At 54.1% G+C, this 18,644-nt stretch overlaps 2 protein-coding genes across 8 annotated transcripts in view; both read right to left on the bottom strand.

Moving 5' to 3' along the window:
* Nucleotides 1-1,437: 1,437 nt before the first annotated feature.
* LRRC14B (leucine rich repeat containing 14B) lies at nucleotides 1,438-7,017 on the bottom strand. Its single transcript, XM_081131967.1, has 2 exons — nucleotides 5,509-7,017; nucleotides 1,438-3,158 (listed from the first exon to the last, which is right to left on the bottom strand). Exons 1-2 carry the CDS (start codon nucleotides 6,399-6,401, stop codon nucleotides 2,513-2,515), a joined length of 1,539 nt encoding a protein of 512 aa, XP_080988093.1. The 5' UTR covers nucleotides 6,402-7,017; the 3' UTR covers nucleotides 1,438-2,512.
* Nucleotides 7,018-8,248: 1,231 nt separating this feature from the next.
* The window catches only part of PLEKHG4B (pleckstrin homology and RhoGEF domain containing G4B), a 75,892-nt gene continuing 65,496 nt past the window's right edge, over nucleotides 8,249-18,644 (bottom strand). For 4 of the 7 annotated variants that reach the window (XM_081131958.1, XM_081131960.1, XM_081131961.1 and 1 more), the window contains 7 exons: nucleotides 17,303-17,473; nucleotides 16,501-16,681; nucleotides 15,181-15,297; nucleotides 14,749-14,976; nucleotides 11,559-11,737; nucleotides 10,496-10,556; nucleotides 8,249-10,372 (listed from right to left, as the gene is read on the bottom strand). In XM_081131958.1, coding sequence (XP_080988084.1) covers nucleotides 10,515-10,556; nucleotides 11,559-11,737; nucleotides 14,749-14,976; nucleotides 15,181-15,297; nucleotides 16,501-16,681; nucleotides 17,303-17,473 — 918 coding nt within the window. In that variant the 3' untranslated portion in view covers nucleotides 8,249-10,372; nucleotides 10,496-10,514. The remainder of the gene's footprint in view (nucleotides 10,373-10,495; nucleotides 10,557-11,558; nucleotides 11,738-14,748; nucleotides 14,977-15,180; nucleotides 15,298-16,500; nucleotides 16,682-17,302; nucleotides 17,474-18,644) is intronic. The other 3 variants (XM_081131959.1, XM_081131962.1, XM_081131963.1) reach the window with 3 other exon arrangements.

Raw genomic sequence — 18,644 nt, 5'->3', positions numbered from 1 at the left:
AACTGAAATGGTCTAAAATAGAGAAAAAGTATAGCCCAAGAGCTGAGTATATAACTGGAAAGAACTGTCTGGACCAAGAGTCGTTAAGGTAGGCTGGACCAAGTGGAAGCCCCTGAATCTGTGCCCTCCCTTTGCCAGGATGGTGAAGAGGAAGCAGTGCTGAACTCCAGGAGAAAAAACAATGCTTCATCCAGTACAAAGGACGTCGCGGCGACAAGAGTGGTGTCCCCATGTCCCGGATGGTGGTTCCCACAAGTCCAGGAAGGTGGTCCCTCAGTGTCCATCACAGTAGTCCCCATAGAGTCCATCACGGTGATCACATCATGTCTCCATTAGACTCACCTGTCTGGTCCCTGGTACCGAGTACATTTTCTTTTTAAATTTATTTTTCAATTACAGTTGACATGCAATATTGTATTAGTTTCAGGTGTACAGCACAGTGATTAGACATTTCTGAGTACATTTACTAATGCCCAGTTTGCCTTTGTGTGGGGGCCATGACCTCTGCTCCTGGACCCTGGCAGAAACCTGTCACAGCTGCTGCCACATCAGGCGTTGTCAGAGCCACAAGGTGCAGGCTGGACAGGTGCATTGAAAATCCTTCATGACTGAAAGTGGCACAGTCAGGGTGCACTGGGACTGGGCGGAGGCACAGGTCCCCATCAGGCCGCTCCTCAGGCTTTACAGTGGCTCCACTCAGCCTCTCAGCCTCTTGGGCTTCATAAGAATGGGTTGTTCCCTGGGGGACCCAGGGCACAGGAGACATTTGCCATTAGCAGACACTTGTGTGCCTGCCTCTGTTTCAAGTCACAGGTCCCAGGGCATCGCAGCACCCGAGCCCTCCTGTACCACAGCTGCCTGGCTCGGCAACACACGTGCTGGGGCCCCACCTGGCTGGCACGCAGAGGCCAAGTCTGTTATCAAGAGAATTCCACAGACACAAATAGTGGAAGCTGCTCTGCTCTTCACAGAATCAAATCACTTAAAAATTTGCCATGCCTCCTTTCTTTCCAAGAGCTTCTTCCACTAGCAAACTCCATGTGCTTGAAATAGGATTCCAGAGACTACCAGCATGATAGATCTGAGAGGGCAGCAGGTAAGCAGAGAGCAGATGTGATGGGAAATCACCACTTCCCACCCGCTTCTGCCCACGCAGCGGCAGGGGGGTTACTGCCTCCCTGAGCAGGCAGACCCCTGAGGTGGCTCTCCCTCTGGAGGCCCAACCCCAGGAGCCCCAGTCCACTGTGGGAGAAAGGTATGGGAGATACTTGGGGGGAGGCGCAGAAGTGCCCGGATGGGGACGGGACATACCTGGGGAGGGGGCAGCACAGCGTTGGACCAGAGGGCAGCAAATGCTCACGCAGTAATGCAAACCCTCGTGGAGCGTTGGGATGGTTGTGCGTGAGGAGGATTTGGCCAGATCAGATACTAGCTTCTGTCTTGAGAAGAATGCTTTATTTTCAGAGGTTCCTTTAAAAATTCTGAATTGCATTGAAATGAAAATCACATCTGAATGAGACACATTTCTGTTTTATTTGTACTTTATCATCCTAGTCATCACCTTGGCACAAATCAGAGCTTGGTGGAAACCAAGCCCACCTGACGTCCTGCTCCCCCGAACTCCTCTTCGGTACCACTACCAGCCGGCACCTCACACGCAGCCTGGGACGCACCATGACCAGGACAGCCGTGACCTGGCTCACCATGACCTGGCTCTCAAGCGCCAAGACTGCGGTAACCAGGCAGGACCGCTCCCTTGGATCAGATCTCAGCGTCTAAGAGCGGCAGGGGCGGGGTCCCCGCAGGCACTATGGTCTTCCTGCAGTGACAGACGCCCTCATGGCAGGCCCTTCGGTTCCTTAACCTGGTGCTCTCAGGCTCAGCCAGCAGCAGCAGAGCCTGAGCATTGCTCACCCCCTCAAAAGCAGGCAGAAGCCATTAATAACCAAAGCCCACAATCCATGCTAGACTGGGCGTTGTAAATATTCCAGCAGACATCACCCTGTAAGCATAAGCACTGCAGACAACTGAGGGGGGGTGGGACAGCACGGGGCTCCCATGCTCTTCGCTTTCACTTCTTTCTGCCGTCTGTTCTGTGACATATTCTCTCATTTCCTTCCATCTCATGCCAGCCTGATGTCCTGCTCCCCCAACCACAACCAGCCTGCACCTCACAGGCAGCCAGGGACGCACCATGACCAGGACAGCCACTCTGGGTCCCCTGGTGCTTCTTTGTGCTCCCCCCTGTGGTGGGGGCTCCTGCTGACCCCAGGGCGTTTCTTGCTCCAGCATGCCCGCTGTGCTTTGACGCTAAAGTGGCCTCGTGTCACATCTACTGGGAGGCAGGGCTTCCTCTCCTATAGTGCCTAACACATACCATGTACAACTTTGACTAAGAAACGCTTTGGATGATGGTGGTGAGGGCACAAACACTCGGCCAAGCTGCTGACCCCAGGGTCACCCATCGATTGGCTGAAATGCAAGACCCGCCGTGGCCTGTTGCAGGGCCTACCTACTCCATTTGTTTCAGTGCCCTGGAAAAGTTTTCTAGGGCAGTTTTGAAAGCTTGCAGTAAGAAAGTTCCAAGTTCATTGCTTGTTTCTTGAATATCTGGGTCAAAACTTCCGAAGACTGGTGTGGAAACTTGGATGTCATCCCGGCCGGCCCGCAGCAGCACCCCACGCAGGTCCTCGGCAATCATGTCGTATTTCTGCTGGTCAAATTTGGACATGGCCAGCTCGTCCTGGGGGTAGGCGGCACCCTCAGGGTAGCAGTCCTTAGGCACCGGGAACTCCACCCACCGCAGCTTGGGGAGCTCAGAGAGAGCCAGGAAGAGGCGCCTCAGGGCAGAGGCCGACAGTGGGTTCCCCAGGAAGCGGAGCTCCTGGAGCTGGTGGCAGGGGCTCAGGGCCAGGATCAGTGTGCTCAGGTGACGGTCCTCGATGCTGCACTCCTCCAGGGTGAGGACCCTCAGTGTTTGGGCGGCCCGGCCCAGCAGCCTGAAGAAGGTTGAAGGGAAAAGGCTGACCAAGCTGTGCCCACTGAGGTCCAGCACCTCCAGGTGGGTGGCATGGGTACAGTCTGCCAAGAAAGCCATGTCTGCGTGGTTCAGGGAACAGTTGGCCAGGTCCAGTGCTCTCAGCGGGGTTCTTAGGGGACTGCAGGGCAGGGTGGAAAACAGCAGAGGTGAGAGGTGGTCCTAGTGAGGAGCTCTGGGGGCAGTTAGGCAAATTCTGTCTCAGGGGTCAACAGTCCACAACTGGACCAAATCCATCAGCTGCCTGATTTCGTCCAGCCTGAGACCTAAAATGGTCCTGACATTTTAAAATAGTTGAACAAATCAAAAGAAAAATAGTTTGTGACATGGGAAAATTATATGAAATTCAAGTTTCAGTGGCCGTGAATAAAGTTTTATTGGGATGCTGCCTCACTCATTCACTATGTACTGCGGCTGCTTTGGGGCTGAAAAGGCAGAACTGCACGCTCGAGAGAGTGGTGCGTGTGGCTGCATGTTGTGAAGAGGTCACTTTACCAGACGGGTCTGGCCTTGGGCAGAGAGATGCATGTGAACTGGCAGGAAATGAAATACCCAGGTTTCATTCAAGAGTGAAAGCCACAGTTTTAGGGCTGGGAAGGGCCTTGGAGCCCTCTAGTCTAGGCTTAGCATTGCCTGGGACCTAAAAAGCCCTCCCTTTCTGATGTAGGTGGCCCCATATCAATCAACACACAGCTGGGGTGTGAGCCTGCTCTGGCCCAAGGTCCTCAAAGTCAGGAGCGGCATGTGCACCAGGGTCCTGTGAGAGATACATGTTCTTGGTCCACCAGGAGTCTGGACCTGAGCTCGGTGTCACCAAGAAGGGCGCTGAGTACAGGAGGATGTATGGGGTCCTGTTCTCTGTCCCCACCCATCCTCTTGCTGGAGTTGCCTCCCCTACCACCTCCTGCATCTGTACTATGTGTGCACTGAGCACCTGGTGCCTACCCAACGGACCTGCACAGCTGAGCACTTGCTGTCTACCCCACAGCGCACTCTCTGCGTCATTGCTCTGCTCCATGGATGTTTCTCTTTTGATTTCTTTCATGCCACATCCATCCACAAGGAAATCCTGTAAATTCTCCTTCACATCAAGTCCAGGTCCGAGGGCCACTCACCACCTGCCCTGCTCACAGACGGTCCTAGCCCCAGTCTTCTCCTATCTTATTGGCAGTGTCTCCTGTACAAAAAAGGCTCAAAAGAGCAGGCCTGTTGACCGTGGGAGGCCTGCATCTAGGGCTTGGATTTGAGAAGGGTCCTATCACCCAAGTGACGGGTGGTCTCTGGCTCTAGACTGTTTGTACAAACAACGTGGTTCATACTGAGTCCCTGCTTCCTTCTGGGGTCTGGAGTCTTGGTGTGCACCCGGCTGAGGAGTCTGCCTACCAGCTCCCAGAAAACACCCTGGGTGTTTGGAACACATACCCCCAGTACAAAGGCATGTCTACATTGAGGACGCAGGCCAGCCAACTGCAGGACTGTCCTGAAGGTCCCAGAGAGCCAGCCACCAGGCCTAGTTTTACTGTTCATGGGCTTGGTGGCCACCCTTTTCTGTGTAGGAGATTGATGTCCTGTGAGAAACAGGAGGAAGAGAGCCTTCATTCCTCTACCTGGCAGACTTGGGGTAGAGGAGCAGTGATGGAGGACCTGGGGGAGCCAGGGTGCCTGTAGGGGAGGAGAGGGAGTGCAGCCTTTGGCCACCTGGGCAGGCAGCTTCTAGGTTAACTTGTATAAAAGAGAAACACCTGTAAGCAAAGGCTCCCTAAATTAGGAGAGACACCTTTACACTCCCTGGCTCAAGAAATGAGAAGTTCAATTTTCTATAAGCTTTTACAAGTATATTCATGGCAGGTGGCCACCAAGGAGGCCCGCCAGCCCTCCTGGTGCTCCCACCCTTGTGTGGTGACTGCCTCCTAACCAACACAATATGAAACAGTGAGGACACACACCGAATAGGAAGTTATAAAGATCGCCTCACCCCTGGGTGCTCTGGCTCTCTGATGAGCACCCAGAGGCTGTGAACAGCTTGTGTGGCAAGGAGCCTAGGCCACCTGCCCACAGCCAGGTGAGTGAACCTGGAAGCAGACTGCCCACTTTCCCGCCCTGCCAAGCAGACTGAAGTCCACTAACAGCCAGAGGTAAACTTGTGTGTTCAGCCCAGTGTTGGAGTAATTTGTTATAATAGCAAGTAATTAATACAATTATATAGTTACTTCTGTTATTGGTTTGCTAATTAGTAATTTTCTCTTTTGTTTACTAACTGAAAACAGTCCCCTGTGAGTTCCCAGTGCTATGCCCCCACCTTTTCCCTAGTCTGTCCCCACCTGCTGCTTTGGGCCTCTACATCACAAGGTCCAATGATTGGGTCCTTGGTGCATCTTTAGCTTAGCCTCTAATAGGGCCTGTGTCACCCTGACCCAGGTAAGGGGTTGTGAGCAGAGACTGCACCTACCCTCTGGTCACCCCAGACTCACCCGAGCAGTTTCTGGATCTTCCCAGTCAGTGTGGAGAAAGCCACACTCAGCTCCGTGAGCTGGGTCATCTGGCTGAGCTCCCAGGCAATGGAGGTGAGGAGGGGGTCCTCACCCTCGGCGGTTGGGGTGCAGGCAGGGGGCGTGTCAAAGGCCTTGGCAGGCAGGGTGAGGGAGGCCAGCTGAGAGAAATGCAGCTGGGCCAGCAGCTGCTGCACATGGCCCGCGTGCAGCCGCACGTTGTGCACCACCTGCAGCCTGTGCAGCTTGCCAGGCCCGGCCAGACACAGCACCTGCAGGAGCTGGCTGGGGTCCAGGCTGTCCGCCCGGAAGGACAGGCAGCGCAGGCGCAGTGGGGCGGGGCCTGCTGGCCCCAGGGCCTGCACCACCAACTGGAAGTTTCCATCAGTGACAAAGATATCAGCCAGGACCTTGACAGATCGCTGAGCAGCACGGGGTCCCGCCTGTAGCTCGCAGCAGGTCCTGGCCAGCAGCTCAGTGCGGCCCCACCGGCCCAGCGCCCGCCCACAGGGGCACTGCTGCACCTGCACGTCGCGGACTCCCGTGAGGTCAGCCAGCTGCAGCCGCGGCTGGCCCCTGCCCCGGAGCACGTGGTCCGCCAGGCCCCTCACGCAGGCCTCCAGGCAGGCCCTGCAGGCCCGGTCTCGCAGGTCACCCGCGTGGTCTTCGCTCGGCCCCAGCAGCGCACCCAGCCGGAACTCCTCCAGGGGCCAGCGCGCCAGCAGGACTCGGATCACCTCCGCCCGCTCCAGCAAGTAGCTGGCTTTGAAGAGGAGTGGGTAAAGGTTGTGGGCCACACTGTCCAGGCTCTCCAGGGCCACCTGGGGGTGGGACACCAGGGCCTCAGCAGAAGCGTAGCGTAGTGACTTCATCATGCCCACCTGCGGTGACAGAGGCAGGACAGTGCTCTCCTCTTGTGATTCTCCCAGAGACACGTGTATGCCCTCCGCTATTTTTAGCAGCAGCTGCTGTGAGCAGCTTGCCTTTGGGAGGGAGGTGGCCCACCAGCCATGTGGTCATCTGATGGTTATTTTGGTCCTGGGCGCCTGTTTGGCTTGGGTGAGGCGTCTGGCAGTGGCCGGCATGTCCTCGTGGAGCTCGGCTGGTGAAAGCAGAGCTGAGTGCTTAGCTCAGGGGGGCCTGGGCCCTGAAAGTTGCCGCTGTGCCCACTGCAGGGGGCCTGAGCTTGGAAGCCGCAGTCAGCAGGTCCTGGGGCAGCCTCCTCAGGTGGAGCACATCTGCCCCAGGTCTCAGCCCTTCTCGCAGTTGCAGGAGCAGAGGACGAGGTCAGCCTCGGGCTAACAAGCCTTTCCCGGGAGTCTCTGGGGGCTGGAGCCCGCCCTTGACTTATGCCTGGGAATGGGGACATGGTACCAAGAATGGGGCTAGGCACCTCTGACAACTGTTTCCTGATTTTAAGACGGGACAAATAATGCCAGCCCCAAGAGGCGCCGACATTTTGCTTCATTCGTCTCTCCCTTTATTCTCTCCCAGGACCCGGGCAGCCTGTGGCCTCCCCACTTCCACGGGAGCCATGGCATGAGCGAGCTGGGAGGACATGCAGGCGGTCCCTTGTGGGGCTGCCTGACAGCAGCTGGGAGAGGTGTGGCTCAGCACACACCCTCAGCTGCCTGCCTGCCTGTCCTCATCTTTGACTCCAGGAACCAGGAGGCCCTGGGAGCTGTGATGCTTGACATGTGTTCAACCATCACTCCGAAGGGAGCAGATACAATGGGCCAAATATGCCACTTTGACATAAGGATTATTTTGAGCTAAAGGTGCTTGAACAGTAGGTGTGCTGACTTCCCCTTCCTTCCCGAAAGCAGGAGCTATAGCTCTGTGTGAAAGCCGGGTGGGGGTCAGGCCAGGCCAGGGAATCCTGAGCAAACAGGCCTCACTAAGTAATTCGTCTTCCTTTGCTTTGCCACCACTGCCTCTCTACTCAGCTTAGTAGGGAAACGCTTGGGCTTTTCCACTTTGGGGCTTCATTTCTTGTGAGGGCTCCACGTCACCTAAAATATATGTTAGATAAATCTGCTTGCTTTTCTCCTGTTAATCTGTCTTTTGTTACTAAAATGGGTGGAGAAATATTTCCTCTCTACAGAGCCTGGGCTGTTAATGGCTGTTAAGTGATTATTAAATGACGAACCCCTTCCCCCCAACACACACCCGAACACAAACACACACACACACCACCATCATTTGGGACAGGGCTGGAGCACACAGCCCTGGACAAGCTCTGGTCTGGGAGGGTCACAGCTGGGACAGATACAGAAACACACACACACACACAGAAAGATGAGGAGAGAGAGGGAAAGAGCAAGAGAAGGAGGGGGAGAGGCAGAGAAAGGCAGGAGGAGGAAAGGAAGGGACACGCTGAGGTGCGTGTGAGTGCGTGTGTGTGGGGTGTGGACCCTCTCTCAGGGTCCTGTAAGATAGCTGTCCCCTCTGAGCCTCACTGCGCCTCCCCCAGTTGGGGGACAGATGGGAAGGCCTCAGCTCCCAGGGTAGAACCCACTAGAGTCAGGCAGGGGAGGGGTGTGTGAGGCAGTGGGACTTAACCTGACACTACCAGAAGGTGTTTGAGGTGGATGTGTACCCCAGAGTGAGGCCCTGCTGTCTTTGCCATGTCCCTTCAAGTCTCAAGAGGTGGGCTCCCTGGTGATGTAGGTGACATATACAGATGTCCTTGGACACAACAGACCTTGTAGAGACGTGCAACCACGTGGTAGAAACGCATCCCATTTATTTCTGTTCCTAAAGTTTGGAACAAGTCAGCACTGAAAAATTAACAAAACAGTGCACAGCTGGCAAATCACAGAGGTGTGGCTCCTGCCACGACTGCTCCTGGTCTGGGTGGTCCATGTGGTGGTGGTGGTGGGGGGGGTAGATGCCTGTGGCAGGAAGCTCATTATAGTCCTGGTGTCTCCTGGGCGCTCTCTGCTTCTGATTCAACTCCTCTGGTGAGGGTGGTCCTCTTGGGCAATGTCCACACTTGGACAGGACCTCCAGCACTGGCTCCTCAGAGCTTCAGGCCCAACTGCTGTGCCCCTGCCCCACCCTGGTGCCTACCTGGGAAGCAGGGTGTAGCCTCAGCCCAGGCTCACTGTCACCCATGGCCTGAGTTGCCTGGAAGGTGGGGAAACACAGTCCCAGAGGGTTCACCCTGCTCTGAGGCCCCCACATGTCTGGGCCTCTGCACAGGAATGGGGGCCCATGTGCTCCCATCATGGTGGAAGAGGCTGGGCAGCACAGGGTGTCCGTGCTGGATGGAGGTAGAGGAGCCATACAGGAAGGACGAAGGGGAGGCCTGGCCATGCCCAGGCCGGGGGCGGGGGGAATGATGGAAATGACTTCAGGCCCCAAGGCGCATGTGACCCAGTATCCCATGGCTGGGGGCCGGGTGTGTCAGGAGACCCCAGCTTGAGTGTTTCATCCCCAGACCTTATGCACAGGACTGGGGTGAGGTTCCTTTGAGCTCTCCCTGAGGTTCTCCCTGGAGGAGCCACATCTCATCCAGGTCTCACAGCTGTCAAAAGAATGGCCCTATTATATCTCCTGGCCTCCTCCCACTGTCCCCTCAGCCCCCAGGTCTGTCATAGCACAGAGTCTTATCTGTGAGGCTCTGTAGGGGTTCTCACCCCAAAAGGCACTCTTGGCTTGTGGACACACATCCTTTTTAAAGTAGCACTTGGGGCCAGGAAAGGACAAGGACAGGGCACCATAAACAAGAGCCCCTGTGAGGCTGACTTCTCTTGTGGCAGGTGCAATGCTAGTCTGTGAGCTGGCAGGTCTGGACCTGGACAGGAGTGGCCACTGGCAGACCTCAGCTGGCACCACAGGGCTTCCATGGGTGAAAAGAGTTTGGCCCTGAAATGTGCCTGGTCTGCACTTGACATTCTGATCCTGGAACATGTGTGCGAGTGTGTGTGTATCTCACCAGCAGCCGCTCATGTGAACTGAAATCACTTAGATGATTACACAATGTGGCTGGTGGAAAACAGTCTATTTTACGGGCACAAGGGAGTCACATGTACTTGTAGACTTGTAATCAGCTCTGGGACCTACACACGCACTGAAGGCAGGCAGTGCAGGGAGGCTATAGAAGGCAGTGGGGATGGTGGGAGTGGGTGGGCTGGGGGTTCTTCTCTGGGGTCTGAGCATGGAACTCAGGCCCAGATGTCTCCTTTGTACCTCTCCCACTACTCATCAAGAATGTCAAGGCCTTGAGATCTCAGTAGAGGAACTGGCCTCACACCCAATGAACCTGCCACTGAGGCCTCACCCTGACAAGTGGACTGTGGCTCCCACCCAGGGCAGTGGTGCCCCATGCAACACCATGTGCCTGCTGCAACTTGGATTCAGTGTGTGCATGGGAATTCCTGCACGGAGTATTGGACAGGCTGAGTGACAGCCCTGGCCATGACACAGCCTTGTCTGAAGACAACCACTGGCCGAGCTCCAGCCACAGGGCATGGGCAGATGGGACTAGATATCAGGGAGCGCCGTTCTCAGGAGAGGGTACCAGGTCTCCTTGAACTCCTGATAGGGCACCCCAGAGGCAGAAGTGGGTGGGTGGTGTCCACTGCCTTGGCTGGGCCTCTGGGGAGTGACTATCTGCACCACGGGCTGAGGGGCCTGGCCCTCCTGTTGGAAAAAGGCCTGAGCTCTCAGAAATAGCCGATGCTGGACTCTTGAATATGCCGGTTATCAGGAGGTTTAGGCAGAGAGACCCCCAGGAGGTTAGTCAGGGAGATGAAGGAGCAGGGGAGCAGCCCTGCTTGGCCAATGCGCCCCTCGCGCAGTGCTGTCAACGTCTGGCTGTGCAATCACGATTTGGAAGCATCTGCAACAGGCAGAGACACGGTCAGGCAGCCTGGGTGGTGGTGGTGTGTCCGGCGCCTTAGGGATTACAGTGGGCGAGGGAACCCCTGGTACACTGGGGAAGCTGGGAAAGCCCAATACTTACGGAGTGTTTTGCTTGCCACTCAAACTGCTGTCCAGAAGCCTAAGACATGAGGGGTTTTGTTCTGAAAGAAGAGGAGGGAAGTCACTACAGAACCAGCATCACTGGTCATCACGAGTGATCTAGGGCATAGGAACAAAAGACCTGTTTCCCCAGCTCTCGGCTCAGCAAGCCCTTAAAATCGGACCTTCCCTTCTAATGCTGCCAGGAGGTGGTCTGAGGGCGCATCCCCAGAACTGGACATGTGCTTGCAGAGTCACGTTTATGATCTGGGCTGGGCAAAGGCTGCTGAGCCCACAGGCACAGCCATGTCCTGAGGAGAAGGTCTCTTTGAAAGAGATCTTCTTTCCTGTCTGACTGGCCGCTCTTCTGGGCCACTTCAGTCCCTCCCCATCAGGGATGATGTCTCTGAGTGCACATCCAGGGCAATGTATGGGGCCTCCTCCATTACAGGCTGGGCCCCAGACACCCTATGAAGGTAAAAACACACGTTTGCATCAATTTGGGGAAACACTGATTTGCCAGGTATGTGATGCCATCAGAAGGGCAGGACTGGGGATCCTGTGAGAGTCCCAGGAGGGCTGGACTCCAGGCAGAGCCCCTGACCCTTGACCCTGCATCCTCTGATTCCAGCTTGCTCCTCGCCAGGCTGTTTGGAAACCGCCTCTGTTGACCATCAGCCCTCCTTCACCAGGACTGTGAGGGCCTTGAGTGGGGGCGCCACTGAGCCTGGGACCAGTGAATGCCAGATGGTACAGGTTAGGTCTCCAGGTGGCCAGCAAAATCTAGACAGTGAGGAGGCCCTAAAATCACCCTCACTAAGTACTGCTAAGTGACTTGGAAGTGCCCGGTGATGGAGCCAGGCCTCTGGTTTTGAGCCAACCTGGACAGTGTGCAGTGCTGGGGTGTGGGTGGGGAGCAGATTCATATGCAGAATGACCCCTCAGAGCGGGGGGGGGGGGGTCTCTGTGTGGTCCCAGGCAGCCCAGCATCACTTGGGCAGGTACTGACTACCCCTAAGCACCTGGGCCTCTCATGTGGGAGTCTCAGAAGAGGGGGCACTCACGGTCGTCGTGAACTGATCTCCATCAAGCTGTGGCTGTAGTTCCCTCAGGGGAAGGGTGGAAGATGTGCTCTGGGGGCCCTTATCGGAGAACAGTCCCAGGGTGAGGGGCTGTGACAGCCCGGGTTGGCCAGGGCTGCTCTCCCCTGACATGCACTGGGAAGACTCCAAGCTCTCGGACCCTGCGGAGGGGAGCAGAGTTAGGGCTGGTCTATCAGGGTGAGGGCTGACCCCCTCCACCTCCCATGCTCAGGGGCTCTGGAACCTGTCAATCAAAAGCTAGGTGTTTTCTGCTCCAAGTGCAAATTTCTAACAGCCTGTGAGGCTGGGTCAGAGTAAGACAGAGTGGCTGAAAGGTAGACACCATGTAGGTTCATGGACAAGTGTTTCTGGACCTATTTTTCTGAAATCAGAGTAGAGCCAGTGTAGCCAATAGACCAGGGTAGAAGGCGCCCAGGCAACCTCTCCACCAGCAGAAGGCCTCTAGCTCATGGTGGGCGGCTCTGTGACCACTGGACATGCAAGTCAAAGGGGAAGCAGAAACTGAGACTGAAGATGGGCCTTGAGCCTTAAACAAGGAACCAAAACAGGACAAATGAGGCCTAACCTCCCCTCTTCCACCTCCCTGCCCCATCTCCCTTGAAGGACTGTTGGGCCCACCTATATTTACCCAGACCTAGACTTAGCGGAAGCCACTGGGTCCAGGCCTGGGGTCGCTCCCACAACTGGGACCTGTGTTCTAGGACACTGCTTGGGCCTAGTCTCAACCTCCCACGTGGGTGGACAGTGGCTTTCCCAAGCTTCTCTGCAGGATCTCAAGTGCTGTTTGGGCACCAAGCTGAGGATGGCCAAGCTGAGCCCTGAACACAGGCACTTCCACCTTGTCCTCACACTGGGCTCCCGGCCTCCAGACTCAGCCCTGACTGGAGGCTGGGTCAGCCTAGATGCGCGCTACCTGTGGTCCTGTAGCCAAAAGTATGTATCCTGGGAGTAAGTTGCTCTGGGCGGACAATGCCACATGTCCCCATTGTGCTCCAGTGGCCCGCCCTGCGGTGGCTACTGCCTATTCTGATCAGGTGTGCAGCACCTGGCCACCTGGGATCACTGGCAGGTTTCATGTGCAAAGCCTTCAATCAGGCACAGAGATACCTTGGTGTCATTTGCAAAGCCCTCAGATGTTGACCCGTTGGCAATGACACATTTTGAGTTTGGGAGGAAGCTTGTCTCAGGCAGTGTGGCCCAAGGATGGACTGCATCTGTGCTGAGGGATGAGTTTCTTTGAGACATCTGTGATCTGAGGAGACCTAAAACCTGTGGTCCTCACACCACACGCAGGATGCTGAGATAACCAACCACGGTGAATTCCACTGACACATCCCTTCCTCCATGAGGAAGTGTGTGCGAAATACTGCTTTATGGGGATGTAAGTGACACAATAAACTTCATACCTCTAAGGTACAAATGGACAACTTTGGACATGTGTATACGCTACATGAGGTTACACATGTGTACTTATCAGCCAGAGAGAACATGTGCATCGTTCACCAAGAGCTGCAGGTGCCGTTATGTTCAGTGTGTCACTGACACGGTGAGCACTGGATCCACTGCTGACTAGTCAGCCCTGTGTTCTTTGTTCTCTCTTCCACTTTCTCTACATTCTTTGGACTTTTTTCTTACAATTTCATTTTGTTTTCTTTGTTGGTGTATAAGCTGTGTCTCTTTGTTTTATTTCAGTGGTTGTTTTGGAGTTTGCAATCTAACAGGTCACAATTTACCTTTGAGTGATATTCCTCAGTTCACAAATAGTACAAAATGTCAGTGATGAGCGCCTCCTCCTCTCTGATTCTGTGTTTCATTTTGGATACTTTCTACTGACGTGTCTTCAAATTCACTAACATGTTCTTCTGTCACCCCATCCAGTGTCGTTTTCATCTCAGATATTGCAGTTTTTGTGCCTCTATGTTCAGTCTCGATGTTTTCACATCTTCCACGTCATTGCTTAACTTTTAAACGTCAGGAACAGTTATAACAATGGCTTGAAGGCAGCGACGGACAATTCTAACATCCACATCAGCTTCAGGCTGGTTCTACTTGATTATTTTCATTTCAATTTATGTTTTCTACTTTTTAAAAAAAATACCTTATTGATTTCAGAGAGGGGAAGGCAGAAGGAGAGATAGAGTCATCAATGATGAGAGAGAGTCATTGATCGGCTGCCTCCTGAATGCCCCCTACTGGGGATTGAGCAGCAAACCGGGTATGTGCCCTGACTGGGAATTGAACAGCAGTCTCCTGGATCATAGGTTGATGCTCAACTGCTGAGCCATGCTGGCTGGGCTGTTTTCTACTTCTTTGCTTACCTGTTGTTCTGACTAGATGTCACACAATGTGAACTGACCTTACTGGGTGCTGGATACTTCTGTGATTCTATAAATCTCCATAAGCTTTGTTCTGGGTTGTAGGTAAATTACCTGGAAACTGGTCCTCTTGGGTCTTGCTTTGTGATCTGGTGGGTGGGTCAGGGGCATTATTCAGTCGAATGCTCCCTCCTCCTGAGGTGGAACCTTCCAAGGACTCACCCTGCACCCTGCAAACCATGAGTATCCCATCTGGCTGGTGGGAATAAGGGCCCGTGTTCTCTAGTCCTTTCACAGATTCCCCAGCTTTAGGGGCTCCTCATGTGCTGTGCTGATGGCTACTTTGCTGGATTCTGGAGGGGACCCATCTGTCAGACTCCTAAGGTCTCTCACTGCACAGGTCTCTCCTATTCTGTCCTGCAAACCCCTGCCACCTTGGTTTCCTCCATGTGGGGAGTCTGCTGCACCATGTCCTGGGGCTCCCAAGGCAGAAACCAGGGCAGTCCCAGGGCTCACATCATCTTCCCGCCTCTCAGGGTCACTATTCTGTGTTGTCAGATACCCTGTGTTTTGAAATCTCTCATTTTATATATTTCATCTGGTTTAGTTTTGTCTGTTTTTTGTTGTTGTTGTTGCTGTTTGTTTTAAATCTATTCCATTACTTCATCTTGGGTGGAAGGGAAAGTTTTCTTTAAATAAAAGAAAAATTCTAATTTGTTTGAGAACATTGGAAGTACATAAGATCAAGCGAAACAAATAAACACATACACTGGCCCCACCCACATCAGCCAGCAGAGGCTGGAGCGCAGGCAGCCACAGAGCATAAGTGCACTCACGTAGCGGAGGCTGGCTCCCCGTCTCCTGCTCCGGCTCGTCCTCCTTGATGCAGGCGTGGACATCGTATGGCGAGGGCCAGTGGGCTTGGCTGGAGGACACATGCAGGGCAGCAGAGGACTGGCTGCTGGAGGAGGAGGTGCTGCTGTCTGAGATGGTGGAGTGTGGTCTCTTGAAGGGGGTGCTGTGGTTACGGGAGGGCACAGCTATGGATGCTTGGGTTCTTGACTCTGGGAGGAGGCAGAAAGTAAGTCAGTCTGGGTTCTGCTTCAGAAGTGCAGCCTAGACGTAAGAACCAGACAGGGCCCCTTAGGAAGACCGACCAGGTCCCTCTGCCTGTGGTCAGCCCACTGCGCTAAGAGCTGCCCCTGGAGCTCTGGGGCCTGGATTCTAGTTGGCAGAGCAGAGTGGGGTAAGGGCTGTGGCCACCTTACCTGTTCTGTTCATGTGGTACTTGACAGCCCGGTCACTTATTGCTGCGTCGCTGGGCTTAATGTCCAGGAACAGTTTGCTGCTTAATCCCATAGACACCATTTCTTGCATTCTGAGTTCTGAAATAAAAGAATGTAGGACATGACATGCTTTCAGGTAACTCCCTGGGTTTAATACCACCCTTGACTGTGCTCTGCACCCAACACTGTCAGTCCAGACCAGGAGCATGTCAGGGCCAGGCCCTGCTCCCCAGGGTGATGCTGGGGGGCCAAGGGTCTGGGGCTCCCAGTCTGGCACATGCATGTGGGCTGGGTGCCCTCAGAGAACATGAGGTGACAGAGGCCTCCAGGAGGCACAGAGCCATGAGGACACACTGACAGGTATTTGTGTGTCTTTGAATACTGAGAGGAGATCTAAGCATAGGGTGAGAGTCTAAGAATCAATGAATTCTTGGTAAAACTAAAAAAAAGAAAGATAATAATTACACTTGATCCACTCCAGGGGATCGAGGAGGCACTAGGCACCCTGAGCAGAGCTGCCTTGTGCAGCATGAGCACGTGTACATGTGCATGTGTGTGAGCACATACATGTGTGTGCATGTGCACATGTGCACATGTGTGTATACATGTGTGCAGGTGTGGTCTATGCTTTGAAGGAGGCGGCCGTAGGGGGATGTGGGGCATCTCTGTGATAGGTTAAGGCTCTGGCCAGGGTACAGCCACTGAGGGGACAGATGGTTGTGTTAGCCATTTTGACGTTAGAGCCCTTAGGGTTCCCTAGGTCTGTGGGTCAGAGCTGGCATAGGAGGGCCAGGTTAAAGGTCACTATGAAGATGGCATTTACAGTGGCCAGACTGGATGAATGGCCACTTGAGAGTGTAGACAGAGGTGCCCTAGTGACTAAATCGGGGCAGAGGAGGGACCAAAGGGGTGACATTGAGGAAGAAGAAACCTGGAGGGGGGCAGCAGAAGGGAAAAGGTGTCTTATCGAGGAGGGGCCCTCACGGGCAAGGAGACCACAAGCTGACCATCAGCCCAGCATCCAGTCAGTTGGAAGGACCTGACAAACAGGGCAGGGCAGACAGCTGACCCCCATGGGCCTAAGGAGTTGAGAAGCCTGACCATGAGCCCTCTCTGGAGGTGCTGCAGAGCGGGGGCAGGGGTCTTGTTTATACTTATTTTAAGGAGAAATATGTGTTTGTGTGCCAATGGGACGGATCCTGGTAAATGGTGCTGACTGAGGGCCTCCCAAGGGCCACCAGGTCTGGGCCTCTGGGATGGGCACCCTGCCAGGGAGCTCGCCTCACACCCTCTCTCACCCACCTCTGTTCCTCAGAGCCTGCCGCCACAGGATCTTCCCGATCATGTCAGTCCACATGGTCTTGACTTCTGGAGAGCTCGCCTGGAGAATGAAGGAGTCCTGGGATTTCCGCCGCCTGCGGAACCAGATCTCAAACTTCACACCACTGTCCCCGACGGATTCTGTCAAACCGATTTCAGCCATCTGCAATCACAGCATGGGAGGAACCTCAGAGACACTCTCTGAACAACTGACCACTTTTGGGCTGACACTTTGACCCCAGTGCCTCAGTGCTGGAGGCCCAGATACCAAATGGTGTGGATGAGGCCGGGCAGGGGGCTAGTGCGGGACAGAATGGATCAAGTTTTCATCCCATCCACACTGGCTCCCTCTCAGGGCTTCAGTTTCCCCTCTAGAGAAATAGGGCTGGATTGGAAGGTTCTGTGGTGCCCTCTGGCTGTCACACACTGAGTGGGGTCACACAACTGTCACACCTCTGACATGTTCCTCCGTGCTGGCAGGTAAGGGATTATGGGTGTGGGCTCCTCCCAGGAGTCCCAAAAGCTCTTTATCCTAAGAGCTTTCTTTGACCCACTGAGGGGTAGGCCTCTTTGGTGTTCACTTTTATCAAAATCCATAATGAAGTGACTGACTGAGGAGACACTGTTTTCCAGCCACTGAACCAGCACACGGAAAGCCTTGAAGTTTTGGGGTCTGAGGTTTTCAAAATTCAGCCAAAGAACCACAGAAAAAAAACAAATACCATGAAGACCTGCAAGGACCAGCCTGATGCCAGCAGCATGAGGTGCGAGGCGGGCGCATTACCTTGAAGGATTGCTTGTATGTGTAGATGTCGTAGCCTCCGTCCACCTTTCTGGTCTTGCTAAACAGGATGAGGTCTTCGAAAAGGAAGACGTGCCTCAGATATTTCTTTCTTCCACAGCAAACGATGAACTCATCCCGGCATCTCAGCTGCCCCTGCTCCTTCAAATTCACCTGTGGATGGAGCAAGCCTCCCTCAGGGACCACTGGGTTTGATCTGATCCCATCTTGACCTCTGGAGGGGGGAGGGGCTGGAGGCTGAGCCAACACCAAAGGCCAATGATCCCATCAATCACACCTATGTAATGAGGTCTCCACAAAATCCCAAGAAGACAGGTTTGCAGAGCTCCTGTTGGTGAGCACATGAAGATGCGGGGGCACTAAATACCCTTTCCCCACACCTTGCCCTGTGCATCTCTTCCGTCTTGTTCCTGAATTGTATTCTTTATAATAAACTGGTGATCCAGTAAGTGAGATGTTTCCCTGAGTTCTGTGAGCTGCTCTAGCAAATTAATGGGACCCAGGAGGGGGTCTCGGGAACCTCCCATCTATAGCTGGTTGGTCAGAAGAACAGGTGACAACCTGGACTTGTGATTGGCATCTGAAGTGGGGAGGAGTGTTATGGGACTGAGCCCTTAGCCTGTGGGGTCTGACATCATTGAAGCGTAGATGGTTTCAGAAGTGAGTTAAATTGCAGGATACCCAGCCAGTGTCCGAGAATTGCTGGGATGTGTGGGGAAAACCCTTACACTGGAACTGGGTGCAGAACCCTCAGGGTGGGGTTCCCTCATGCCCATATTCCTGCTCATCTGCATGGATGTTACAGTAAAAGCCTGTCTTCAATTTTACTAAACTTCCCACTTCAAAACCCTTTGTTCATTAAAAAAAAAAAGTTTTTATTGATTTTAAAAAGAGAGGAAGGGTGAGGGAGGGAAAGAGAAACACAAATGTGAGAGAGAAACATCGATCGGCTGCCTTCTGCACGCCCCCTACTGGGGACACCCCCTTCTAGGGATCAAGCCTGCAACCCAGGTATGTGCCCTGACTGAGAATAGTACCGGCAACCTCTTGATGCACCAGACAACACTCAACCAACTTAGCCACACTGGCCAGGGCATCCCTTATGCTCATTTTAATGGAAACCCCCTTGTTGAAGGGCCAAAATTTCACTCACTGTGTATAAACCGCCCAATGTGGCAGCCCCAAGAGTAACATTATGAATTCCACACCTGAGCCATCTCACACCACGGAAATCCCTCTGAGCTGGGACTTGGGCAGATACTCGGGGATGTACTTGCCATGCCCCAGCCAGACTAGTGGTCTTTGTGGATGGATCCCGAAAGAC

This window comes from Miniopterus schreibersii (assembly GCF_964146895.1).
Source record: "Miniopterus schreibersii genome assembly, chromosome: 3".
Lineage (NCBI taxonomy): Eukaryota > Metazoa > Chordata > Mammalia > Chiroptera > Miniopteridae > Miniopterus > Miniopterus schreibersii.
The sequence above is the reverse complement of the archived record's forward strand: the minus strand, read 5'-3'. Positions and strand labels throughout refer to the sequence as shown.